Source organism: Sander vitreus, chromosome 7 (assembly GCF_031162955.1).
Source record: "Sander vitreus isolate 19-12246 chromosome 7, sanVit1, whole genome shotgun sequence".
NCBI lineage: Eukaryota > Metazoa > Chordata > Actinopteri > Perciformes > Percidae > Sander > Sander vitreus.
The window spans coordinates 24,310,272-24,322,580 of record NC_135861.1 but is presented as its reverse complement, the minus strand read 5'-3'; the positions used below and the strand labels follow the sequence as shown (position 1 = coordinate 24,322,580).

The following is a 12,309-nucleotide window of genomic DNA, read 5'->3' as shown; positions in this document are numbered from 1 at the left end:
GCCAGCGTCTGTGGGCGGAGAGGTGCTGTGTGGCCAGGGCATGGAGGGATTTGTAGGTGAGAAGGAGGCTTTTAAATGTGATGCGGGACTTAAGTGGGAGCCAGTGAAGGTGGATGAGGGTTGGGGTGATGTGCTGCCACGTCTTGGTGTAGGTGAGTTTTGGACATACTGGAGCCTGTCTAGGGTTTTGCTGGGGACCACAGACAGGACTCCATTGCAGTAGTCCAAACGGGAGATTATGACAGCATGAATGAGGGTCTTCTTGTCATGCTGCATTATGAGCCATTTCGTTTTTAAAGATAGCAAGCACACACATTCTTGGCCTGAGGATGACTTGTAATACATTTGATCTCCTAGACTTCTCATGTAGTGCCATCATCTGGTCAAAATTTCAATATTTCAACATGCCTGCAGAATTCGTGACATTCCCATCAGCCTCAGCTGAACTTAATGTATGATGGCAAATGTTTGCATGATGCTAACATGTTAAGCATGTTAGCATGCTGTTGTGAGCATTTAGATCAAGTACAAGTCACAGAGCTGCTAGCCATTAGCTAGTTATTCTATAAGCCAAACAGTACAGGAAGTACATGTCAATGCAAACCAGTTATGGGTATAGAAATTGTGGGTCTTAACTAGATCCGTCCCGGGTACAGGAGTACAACTTATGTAGGATGATTGGATGAAGGAAAATATGGGTGGAACTTTAAATATCTCTTACATAAGAGCAGATGCTGTGAATACTTTTAATCATGTGAGGATAACATCCAGTAACACCTCAGATGGCCTTGACATTTCTAAGCTATGATCACATCCCTGTTGTCTGCATAGCGAGGTGTTGGGCCAGGCCAAGCTTTCGTCTGCAGACAATGGCTACGGTTAACACTAACAGTATTTCCAAATTTCCATGGACTACTCCACTGCCCAATACTCAAAGAAGGCCAAAAGCTTGTTAGATGTTTCCACCCATTTCCTAAATATATTTACGCTTCACGCCTAAATTATAATGTCCGTCATTAGAGAATTTAGCTACGACACACTTATTATAGGCTTTAGTGAGACTGAAGCAGGCAGTAATCAGGGGAGCAGTAAATAACATGGCTTCTGAAAGTCAGAGCTGTCTGGGATAACTAAACACAGCCTGTGTGAATCATCAGACTGGTCAGGAACTTACAATAACGGGAAAGATTACTTAAAGGTGTACATCAGTGATTTATTATTCCACTACCATAAAGTTCGCCAGAGACAGATTAACGAAGAATTGTCAAAATCTAAACAGCAGTGCATGAGATATCCTGATTTTTACTAGCTAAAAGTGGGTCAAGCTCTTCCAGAAATGCTGAATCCTACATTTCCCATAATGCAACTAATAGCATCTTTTCATTAGACCCTGTGATTGTAAACTGACTGATGTGTAAATTAGGACGCTTCCCATTTTACATTATCATATGACATAAGGACCTTAATCCTGAGTTTACCTTAGCATGTTTTACCTTTACACACACATAAGTCAATTGAGTCATACCATGCAAACTAAAAGCAAAACTGTATTCATACAATAGGCCTATACTAATTGCATTGGTAATACAATGTCCATTATACCATAGGAGGTTCTTAAAAACTTATTAGGAAGTGTGTTTCTACAAAGCACACAGATGTACTTTCCACAATAGGTAGAAGCCAGGCTACAAGAAAATCCTCATGATCTTTTTGTAAACTAATTGATTTTGACAAGTACCCATTACTAATCCCTTATCATGTGGTCCATAATACCCTGTGTCCGTGTCTGACTCTCAGAGGGGATTTTCCACAATAGAGAGTCCAATAATAGTTCAGTTTGTATGGACTTTCATGTCATTTCAATCGATTTGATCTTTTGCTTATCTTTCGCAGTAATTGGCTCGATAATGGAGGACTCAAATTTGTGGCTTCTGTAATGTAGAGGGAAGCTTTGAAAAAAAGTTACTCAGCTCAAACAGTTTCATGTAATATAAGAAATCATTTCAGTCTTTAGGGAGAAAAAAAAAAATTCCACAATGGGTCAGCGCCTAAGCGAGGAGAGTAACCCAGACAAGGAAATCGATGTGGCAGAGCTGCAGGAATGGTACAAAAAATTTGTTGTGGAGTGCCCAAGTGGAACTCTCTTTATGCATGAGTTCAAGGGATTTTTTGGCGTTGCTGATAACAAGGAGGCCGGAGATTACATTGAAAACATGTTTCGAGCCTTTGACAAGAACGGCGTAAGTAAAAACTTCTGTTGTGTGGAAGTGTGAGCCTTTTACATACAGGTCACTGTAGCCCTTTGTCTCATTTTGGTATTGACACTACATTTGCCACAGTTATAGTGAATATTTGTTGATTGGAAGCATTTGTGACAATTGCTGTTAATGCTGATTGTTTAGAGCTAAAACACGATGGTCATTACTTAGTCACTCGACAGAAAATTAAACTAAATTAAATTAATTTTCATTTATTTTGAAGAACGATTTTGATAGTTGGAAGGCATAAATGTACAATTTCCTGCTTCTGAAATGTGAATATTTGCTGATTTTCATAGTCCTCTATGAAAGTACACTAAATATCTTAATCTGAATATCAGGCAAAACAAGCAATTGAAATTTGCAATTTGGAAATGTCAACTTTTGGCCTTGGGAAATCACGATGGATATTTTCTGGCAGGTTGTAGTCTAAACAATTAATTGGGAAAATAATCTTCAGATAAACTAAAATATAATCATTGCTTGGAGCCCTACATATTCTTTTAATTGTTGTTTCTAGTAGGAAGACTCTTTATATTGTATCAAGTACGTTGCAGTACAGACATTTTTTCCTGTCAAAGTAAAGAAACATTTTGCTTCATGACATTTTAACGCTGACTCTTCATGTGCACAGGACAACACTATTGATTTTCTGGAGTACGTGGCAGCCTTGAACCTGGTCCTGAGGGGTAAACTGGAACATAAGCTTAAATGGACATTCAAAATGTATGATAAAGATGGAAGTGGATGCATTGATAAAACAGAGCTTCTTGAAATTGTGGAGGTAATATTTAGTGTTATACTATATGCAAATATTGATCTGTTAAAGCTTTGAAAACATTTTTAGAGAATATTTCAAGATAAAGCATGTAGTCAGTGCAAGAGCCGTTGTAACTTACTTTCCTGTCACTCTCAGTCTATTTATCGACTGAAGAAAGCCTGCCATGGGGAGCTGGATAAAGATTGCCTTCTGCTAACCCCAGACCAAGTGGTTGACCGGATATTTGAGCTGGTGGATGAAAATGGAGATGGTGAGTGTCAGTCAGTCAGTTTTCTGACAGCTCAAAGTGATTCATGAATGATTCAAAAGGTCTGCGTCAGGCTGCTGTAATGGCTTTGTGGGGTGTTTATGTAAAAGTGTGTATGTGTCCGTTGTTGCTTGTGTATATTAAAAGGGGAAAGTGTAACTCAGTTGTACAATGGTCCTCTCCTTATCAAATTAATGAATTAAAGGAAGGGAGAAATGTAGAGTGAATTAATGGCTGTCCCTTGTCACTTAGGGGAGCTCTCGCTGGAGGAGTTTATTGATGGAGCACGGAGGGACAAGTGGGTGATGAAGATGCTGCAGATGGACATCAACCCTGGGGACTGGATCAACGAGCGAAGGGGCAGTTCTGACTCCTAAGGCTGGAACATGGACATGTATATATGGTCATATACTGTACACACATCCTTTATGTGTGACCAATCATGTTGTGATTTTGTATCTATTGCAGTTATAAAAGACAACACCATAGTCATCCTGGTATTGTTCTGTATGCTATAAGAATTAGATGTGTGTCCACAACAATACTGTACTTTGCTTGTAAAACTATGGCTGCTATGGTCTTGTAGGTCTGTCTATACAGTATGTCTGTATTTTACAGATGCTGCAGACACAAGGTGCTTCCTGTATTTTCTTTTTTTGTTTTGTCATAAAATGAGCATAAAAGTGATTAAAAAAATAATTAAAGCCCCTACACAACTGTGATCTGTCATTGACAAGTGTTTCAAGTTGATTAGACCTCTTCTCAGGACTGTGTGGATGTGTACAGAGTGATTGATTGACATTTTTCTCATTCATTTAGTTATACCTGTTAGGGCGGGACAATTTATAACTATCATTTTCATTGATTTACTCAGTTTGGTGACTAAGGATTGCAGTGTCTGTAAAAAAAATAAAAATAATGCCAATTTCACACGGCCTGTTTTGTTTGATAGACATTTGATGTATTCAATGAGGTAAACAATGCACTAATTTGAGAATTGAGAACAATACAATTTCATTTATTGACAAATATTAGGATTAGTAAAGACAATTTCACGATTTTCAACAAAAAAAGTTGGTAGTAGGTTTCAGTATTTTTGTTAATATTCTTGTAAAAAAAAGGTTTGTTCAAATAGGTAGTCAAATCATGGATTCTGGTGATAATATATGCAGTTAGTACTGAATATCATCCAGAAACCTTTTTCCAGGAGGTACCGCCCCTCCACAAAGTATCTTGTTTTCTCGCGAGAAGACAGGCAAACGTCGAGGCTGCTTCAGAGTGACTAGTCTACTGAGCTAACAAAGAGCAACCCGAAACTACCTTTATTTAGGATTAAAAACGGTCACCTGCAGTCAAGTGTTTGTAAGTTATATGAAGATTTTTTTTCTGTCGCATGATAACCTAGCTTACAAGTGTTGAACACACCGAAGACTGAGCACAGTAAATAAACTCACCGCTCAAGTGCTCCAATCACTGTTGTCAATGTCGTCTGAACTTGAGAAACCGGTCAACACAGTACACTGTAAGGTAAAGCTTACATTTGTAGGGAAAAAATGGTATCTGTCTTGGTTTCACGTACGCTAAAAAAGGTGTTTCTGCCATCGTTCCCCTTTAACCTAATGCTTATTTCTTGTTCTGTCATTATGCTTCATCACACGGTACAACGCTGCCCCCTCCTGGCTAGGCTGCAGAAGACAGCGGGAGACTGAATTATGTCACTGGGAGCCTGTTCTCCTGCCCCAAGGATGAGGCTTTGGCCCACTGCATCAGTGAGGACTGCCGCATGGGGGCAGGCATAGCAGTGATGTTCAAGGAGAAGTTCAAAGGGGTAGAGGAGTTAAAGGAACAGAGTGAGTCAGCCCTTTTTATTAATAATTCATCAAGAGTGAAAATGTCTTATTTCGGGGTATTGATTCCCAGGTGATAATTTTGTTCAGCACCGAGAAATCTGGTTTTGTGTTTAGCAGAAGTCTAATAAAAGCCCTAGCTTTACAGTTGTAAAAACGTCTTATTCTACACAATATCACATATATATATATATATTCTGTATTAATTGATACAGAAGTTGGCTGCTTTTATGGCTTCAGCATCCCATCACATGAAAATATTCTTGTTGTCTCATGCATCATTTTGTACACCAAAAATCCAAAATCCATCCTGATATATTTGGTCTCTTTGGAAACTTGAGGATCACCACTAAAATTTAAAATAAACCCCTGTGGGTTGTAACATGTTTTTGTAATGACTTCTTCACCAGTGCTTACCAGCTTAAAGGTTTAAAAACATTATGCCTGGAGTTTGTGTTGTGTCCTATTCTGATTTTTATCTTTTTTTATCTCCAAACAGAAAAGCGGACAGGAGAATGTGCTGTACTAAAAAGAGACGGGCGTTATGTCTACTATCTGGTAAATATGTATCACATAATTAGAATTGTTCCCCTGCAAATTGTCATTGTAACATTCTTTTTTTTTTCTTTTTTTTTTTTTTTTTTTTAAGTTCATATTATTATTGTTGCTTGCCTGTTATTACATTGCAGATCACAAAGAAAAAGGCCAGCCAAAAGCCCACCTATGACAGCCTGAGACAGAGCCTGGAGGACATGAAGTCACACTGTGCAGCCAACGGAGTAACAAGAATATCAATGCCTCGGTTTGTATGATTTTCAGTTATTTAGTGATACTTAATCAAATCAGTTTCAAGAGAGAAATTCTTCTGACGAGTTTTGTTTTGCCTCTCTCTTACTGACAGTATTGGTTGTGGCCTGGATCGACTGCAGTGGAGCAAAGTGTCAGAGATACTGGAACAGGTCTTCAAACACACAGACATCTCCATCACAGTCTACAGCCTCCCTGAGAGAGCAGAGACCACAGTGATGAAGGAAAACAAGCGCAGATGATTGATAGAAAAGTTTGTTTATTGTAATTATAATTGTATGTACTTTTCTGTATCATTCCCACAGTATGTGGCCACTATTTTCATTGGGGAAATAAATGTATAGACCACATCAAAATCAACCAAACTTTCATGAACTTCTTCAACTACAGTAGATGACACATTTTTGCTGATCATCTAATATCTGTATCTACAGTCACTTCTGCAATCACCAGCTTTCAGCCATTTGACAAGATGAGGACTGCTTCTGAAACACACTAATCTAGATTTGTTGATAAATCTAGATGATACTGGGATTTGTTCATCTGTCCCTTCTGGTCACATTGTATTTTACACCAGGACATTGAGCCTAAAATATCAAGCATCTCTTTCTTTACGCATTCACCCACCAGGCAATTATGTTGTTGATTGAGCAAACATTGTATTTGCATTTCTCTGTGGGCACCATATAACTTCTAGAGTGCTCATTGTAGCCTCTGGTTGAGGTATTGGGTGATCCATTATTGACTTGGGTATTGTTCTTCAAAGCAGCTGGGACACATTGGAGGTACCAGATGTGAGTCAAAGAAAGAGTGGCAGAGAACCTGACACCACAAAGTCAATTCCACACATTCATTTTCTTCAGGATGGGAAGCGGAGAGCTAAAACTACACAATCTCCATTCAAAACAGTCCATTTCATTAGTTGGATCAAATAATCTAACTTAAAAGGGGCTCCATTTCATAATTTGACCACATTTACTTCAGGAATGAGTAATTATCATAAACCTCAGTAAGCAGTGAGACTGTCTGAACGGGCTCAGTAGTTTGCTGTCTGTGACCCTCCCACTCTCCTTTGGGGCACCTTCAATAATTCATGAGGTAAAAGGCATTAGCCGCTGTACGCTGCGGCTGCCTGCCCATTTCCCCCATATATCCATGGTTGGCTGGAAGACTGTACTTCGGCATCACTGCAACCAACCCCCCTCTCCTCCTCATCCTCCCTTCCCATCCCCCTTCTTGCCTGGCAATTAGACTCCACACTGCAGCAGAGCCACCTTCGTGCTGCAGTGAGTGCAGGGATATCTCCCTTCATGTGACCTGCTGTCCCACCCCAGCATGCTGTGGTTGGTGGACGGTACATCCAAATCTGCCCTCACCCCACCTAATAGCCCCTTGCTCTTTGTTCCCACGCGTCTTCTGCTTGTCCCACTGCGTTCCACTGATCCGCCGCCGATGCTCTGTCCCATTCCCACTCTCACTCCTTTTCTCTCCCACATACTCCCCCACCCCCTCTGTCCTCCATTCCTTTTTTTCTTTGCTCGATGCGTATGAAATTGCAGAGCTCAGCATTCTTCTCCACAGGCACTTAGGGGGAGAAAAAGAGAGATGAGCTGGGCGGGAGTGTTTCTGGTGCACCACACAACTGGCCCCGTTCCAATTAAAGAAGAGAGCTTATGTTATTGAAGAGCAGCTTAGCCAATCAGGAGGCAGTGCAGGCAAAGACGGCAGGAAAAAAGCAGAGCGAGTGGGCAAGAGGAAGAAAAAAAAACTGCAGTGTGTGTAGTTTGTATCCCTCCCCTGAGCAGATCTTTATCAATTTGTGTACTCCAGTCTTGGGGTGCATTTGAATGTGTGTGTGTGTGTGTGTGTGTATATGTGGCAGAGTTTACAGGAGGACAGAGTAAAGGTGTGTCTAGAGGGCTGTGTTAGACTCCTGACTTATTCATTCTGAAACTGGAAATAAGAGAAAGTAAGAGAAGATTGATTCTTTTTTCTCTCTATCTCAAAGTGTCTCGGTGCCTGTGGAGAAGGGGAAGAGCTTGGTGTCCTGAGAGCAACCTGCACAAAAGGTAAGCAGCTACGTTCTCCTTCTACTACAGGCACGCTGTTTTTTTTTTACACTTCTGAAGTTGTTATTTGTCAGTGTATGTTCTGGCATTGTTGCCCTCTTTCAATCTTTCATGTGTAATTACATTTAGATATATACAGAATACTTTAATGATTTTTTTTTTACATTATAAAGACTTGACAGAAAAGCAGAGGAAGAAGGCAGAGAGAGAGGGAGGGGGAAGGTTAGTGCGGGACTCCCTGATGCTTCTAGGCAAGTTTCTGTGCACACGGTTCTCTAGTGCTGCAGTATCCCATTACATCCCTGAGCGGAGCTGCCTCAGCATCCAGCCAGTGTAAGGCAGAATGATTCAAACCAGCTACAATCTTTCTAAAAACCGACCTTTAACTTATTTGTCTTCTATGGATGGGATAAGAGTAAAGTTTAGTCCCTTATACTGTAAATTCAGTGCATACCGATAAACTCAGTGTGCCATTTGGGTTTTGTCGTGCACTCATTATGTATTATGGGTATCGTTGGGGTTGCTTAGATAACAGATTTAATTGGCTCTGATAGTGTTTGAGCCTGGTGATGAGTTTTTGTTTTGTTTATCCGGTGTTCTGGGACTTCCTTTAGTCTGAGCCTGCAGCAAAAGTAGGCTCTCTGATTGGGTAAACTAGGCTAGACTACAGTGTACCTAAGAATCTGATATATAGTCTGTCTACATTAGCTGGAGTATTTATACACAGAACATATGGTTCATCAGTATTTTTATAAACTCAAATTAAGGAAAGTGAAGTTGGTTGGATTACAGTAAAAATGTGTTAGTATGAATCACCCATACTAACACATGTTTAGTATGCATTCATTATCAGCTTTGTTTAATCACTTTTACAGTTTATTTATTACACCCCATTGTCTTTTTGGGGATGTCTGACCTTCATTATTTGGGAATGAAGATCTGACACTGCCCAGCAGTGGGCAGTGTGTGTTTTCTCTGTAGAAAATGTCTGTGAGCACTGGCCTGCTGCAGAATGGGAGGAAATAATGGATGGACTTAGTGTATTTTGTGTGGGCACGCTGAAAAGCGTGGATGAAGAGTACAGTATGTACTGGTGTTTTTATTTTACCCATATGTAAGACTAATGCCTTTCACTAATAGATAGTCAATATAAGTGCCAGACAATCATGAACCTGACAGGGCTCACTGATCCTAGCTACTGGTTTTAAATGATGTTTAAATTATTCAACACCGAGTTATATGGGGGAGAGGGCTGGGAAGGAAATGTAAGTAATTTCAGCACCATGGACAGAGCCCAGAGCAAGTGCTTCCCTCAAATAGTTTGAAGCAAACAAAGCTAATTCTTCTATCACTGTGTATTCAGATGACCTGATTTCAATTGTCTGGCTTTTTGATACAGCAGTTGGCTGTGCTCATCTCGTCATATGCCTTTTCAGTTGAAAACACTTTTCATTATTCATGCGACTCTCCTTTTCTAGAACATAGTCCATCTTAAAGAGAAGTATGTATTTGCAGAGGTGCTGAAATGTTTCCTTTAAAAAAGAAAAACCTGTCCTTGTTTACCTGTATTATCACTGTATAGTCCAGGTGGGAGAGGTAGTGCTGTGGTTTTGTTCTACCTTCCTTTTCACTACAAAACTAAGAGTGACACATGACTGGCTGCCCACTGCTGCTCCCAATTAGTTTGGATGGGTTAAATGCAGAGGATACATTTCTAAATTGTGTAAATGTATTTGACAAATAAAAGAAATATTATATATATATTATTAAACTGTAGGATGAAATTGTCTACATCAGCAACAATAGGTTTGAAACCTGCTTATTACATTGATCTGTTTAGGTCATAACACAAAATCAAAAGGATGATATTATTAAAAGAAGCAGACATTAGATACACATATATACATATACATGACTGCTGATAGCAGTGTTGTAGTCCAGACCACCTAAACCAAGACAGTCAAAACCAAGTCATCACCAAGACCAGTGTGTATCGAGACCAAGACAAGACCAAGACGTTGAGGGGTTGAGACCAAGACCAAGACCAGACCAGACCAGACCAGACCAGTGTGAGTGCCACACTGCATGACACGATAAAATGTGGAAAAAAAACTAACCATAGGCACTCCTCAAATTGATCTGAAAAATTCACATTCCCATAAAACACCCACAGAAAACAAATGAATTCTCATTCACCTCTTTTATTGCCATAAGGGTATAATGAGAAACGCATTGATAAAATAATCAAAAGGGCAGTTGTGGTCTTGAACAGTCTTGAAATATAATCCAGAGTCCTCTTTATCTGAGACCGACACAAGACCGATTAAAAATGTGGTCGAGTCCGAGATGAGACCTTCAAAAAGTGTTCTCGAGACCAAAAACTAATCGCGAGTACTACAACACTGGCTCACAGTCTGTGAGCCTATGCTCTTTAAATGAATTTTAAAACAACTGAGGAAGTGCTAAAAGACAGCGATATTATGTTAAATCATTAACAAAAAGGAATTTCAAACATGTGATGGCTGCAGCCCGTATTTTTTTTACACCTGCTGTCACAGCAGGCTTTGTTTCATATCATGGTTGAGAGCGAGCAGGGAAGTGTCTCTGCAGGATGTTGCAAGCATACTGAGAAACTCATTCGGATAGCAATGATTAGAAGCCTGTGCTCTTTAATGGCAAACAGGAATGAGAACCCCCATTGTTCCTAAGAAAGAGCCAATATCTCTCCTTAAGATAGAGGAGACCACTTCTGATCAGATAGAGTGGCTAGTTTAAACATACAGACCTGCCTCCTGTGATCTACCTAAACTAAAGTCAAATTCAGTGCAGCGTCTTGCAGCAGGGTTTTCAGCATCACAACATAAACACTACTGGCCATGTGCAAGAACTAACCCCAGCGTATGCTGAATGAAGGATTGCTGGTGGGATAATCAAGTTGCCTTTCAAGGTTTGTCTTTTGTCTATTCTTATGTATATAAGTTATGTAGTTATATATAAGTTATGTACCGTAACTTTCTAAGATATGTGGGGTTTAGGAAAAAGGGAGCAGCTGTTGGGCCTGTGCAACACAGGCATTTAGTGTGCCCCTGTAATTGATGGTGTAGGCATCATAGCGGAGCAACAACGGCTGTCACTGTGACATACTTCAGTTAGCAACAATCCCCAAATCCTATATCAGGATGAGAAGAGGTACTGTGAAAACTCACCAAAAAAGCAGAAAGAGTGTTACAACTAGGTTGTTGTGCAGATGAAACGGGGCACATGTTTAAGGTGAGCAGACCCTTGGGGATACTAGAATGACACCGTGATGAATGCAGTGAAGTTGCAGAAGGACAGTGTGTGTGGCTTCTCCATAAGGGAAAAGGGCACTGTATCATACTCTCCAGGAAAAGGTTACAGGATGTTGTTTGTTAAATGTGTTTCTAAGTGTGCATGTCAATGTGCATGTGAGTGACAGAGGGCAGGGCAGTTTAAACAAAGAATATAAGAGACAGTGTTGGACACATGGGTTACAGACAGCGTTAATAGTGTGGAGTAAAATGGGCTTGAAAAGAACAAAAGCAATGAGAAGAAAGTGTAGTGGGGAATGTATGACAAACGATACAATTATGGGCGAGAGCTGGAGCGCGAGATTGAGAGATTGTCAGAGGCAGAGCAAGAATGGAAGAGAGTGGGTGTGCATAGCAGAGCCACGAGCACTGCAGTACATTGCAGTGCCCAGCCCCCGCCGTTCTCTGCTCACCATCCGGTTCCATGCACTGAAAAGACCCCTGCAGCAGCAGAGCTGCACGGCACGCAAGACTGCCTGCTGATGAACAGCAACCTCACAAAGAGCTTTTGACCCGCCGTCGTGTATTCTGGACATCTCAATATGCACAGATTTTATTTTAAGGAGTGATGGAAACACGGTGTTCATGACAAAAACAGCCGACCTGCGCCTGCCAGCGCATTGTCATGTAGAGAGAGGGAGTAGCCGATATAGCGCTCTCCCTGGATTATGTAAGCATATAACACGTTCACTTCACCCAATACCAGCTGAATGATCCCGTATTCCCTGGCCATGCTTTCCTCATTAGGAACATCTGCCTCGCTGTTTGCTTTTGTTCCAAAAGTTAGCATCTTTGCAAACATAGACAGACACTTTATTGAGCTTATTGAAATGGCAACAAAAGGTAGACAAACAACATGTACCCATAAATAGCTGGCGTTTGTTTGCCTTTGGTTTGACATTTTGTTGATGATGCCCTGTGTGTCGAATAACAAATAGTGATCCCATGAATAACTGCTAAGACCTCCATCT

At 40.5% G+C, this 12,309-nt stretch overlaps 2 protein-coding genes across 3 annotated transcripts; both read left to right on the top strand.

Moving 5' to 3' along the window:
* Positions 1–1,949: 1,949 nt before the first annotated feature.
* guca1b (guanylate cyclase activator 1B) lies at positions 1,950–3,958 on the top strand. The gene is made up of 4 exons (XM_078255511.1): positions 1,950–2,240; positions 2,893–3,042; positions 3,175–3,289; positions 3,539–3,958. Exons 1-4 carry the CDS (start codon positions 2,037–2,039, stop codon positions 3,661–3,663), a joined length of 594 nt encoding a protein of 197 aa, XP_078111637.1. The 5' UTR covers positions 1,950–2,036; the 3' UTR covers positions 3,664–3,958.
* A 576-nt stretch (positions 3,959–4,534) lies between these two features.
* On the top strand, positions 4,535–6,305 carry oard1 (O-acyl-ADP-ribose deacylase 1). Of its 2 annotated transcripts, none has more exons than XM_078254016.1 (5): positions 4,535–4,648; positions 4,971–5,136; positions 5,633–5,691; positions 5,823–5,935; positions 6,035–6,305. In XM_078254016.1, exons 2-5 carry the CDS (start codon positions 5,070–5,072, stop codon positions 6,180–6,182), a joined length of 387 nt encoding a protein of 128 aa, XP_078110142.1. In that variant the 5' UTR covers positions 4,535–4,648; positions 4,971–5,069; the 3' UTR covers positions 6,183–6,305. The 2 variants fall into 2 exon arrangements, with proteins under 2 accessions (XP_078110142.1, XP_078110141.1); XM_078254015.1 differs by having other exon boundaries at positions 4,535–4,813.
* Positions 6,306–12,309: the final 6,004 nt, after the last annotated feature.

Coding starts and splice junctions, on each gene's coding strand:
- guca1b (XM_078255511.1), top strand. CDS start 2,037: ATGGGTCAGCGCCTAAGCGAGGAGAGTAACCCAGACAAGGAAATCGAT. Junction 2,241..2,892: donor GAGCCTTTGACAAGAACGGC/GTAAGTAAAAAC, acceptor TCATGTGCACAG/GACAACACTATTGATTTTCT. Junction 3,290..3,538: donor GGTGGATGAAAATGGAGATG/GTGAGTGTCAGT, acceptor CTTGTCACTTAG/GGGAGCTCTCGCTGGAGGAG.
- oard1 (XM_078254015.1), top strand. CDS start 4,769: ATGTCGTCTGAACTTGAGAAACCGGTCAACACAGTACACTGTAAG. Junction 5,137..5,632: donor AGAGGAGTTAAAGGAACAGA/GTGAGTCAGCCC, acceptor ATCTCCAAACAG/AAAAGCGGACAGGAGAATGT. Junction 5,936..6,034: donor ACAAGAATATCAATGCCTCG/GTTTGTATGATT, acceptor TCTTACTGACAG/TATTGGTTGTGGCCTGGATC.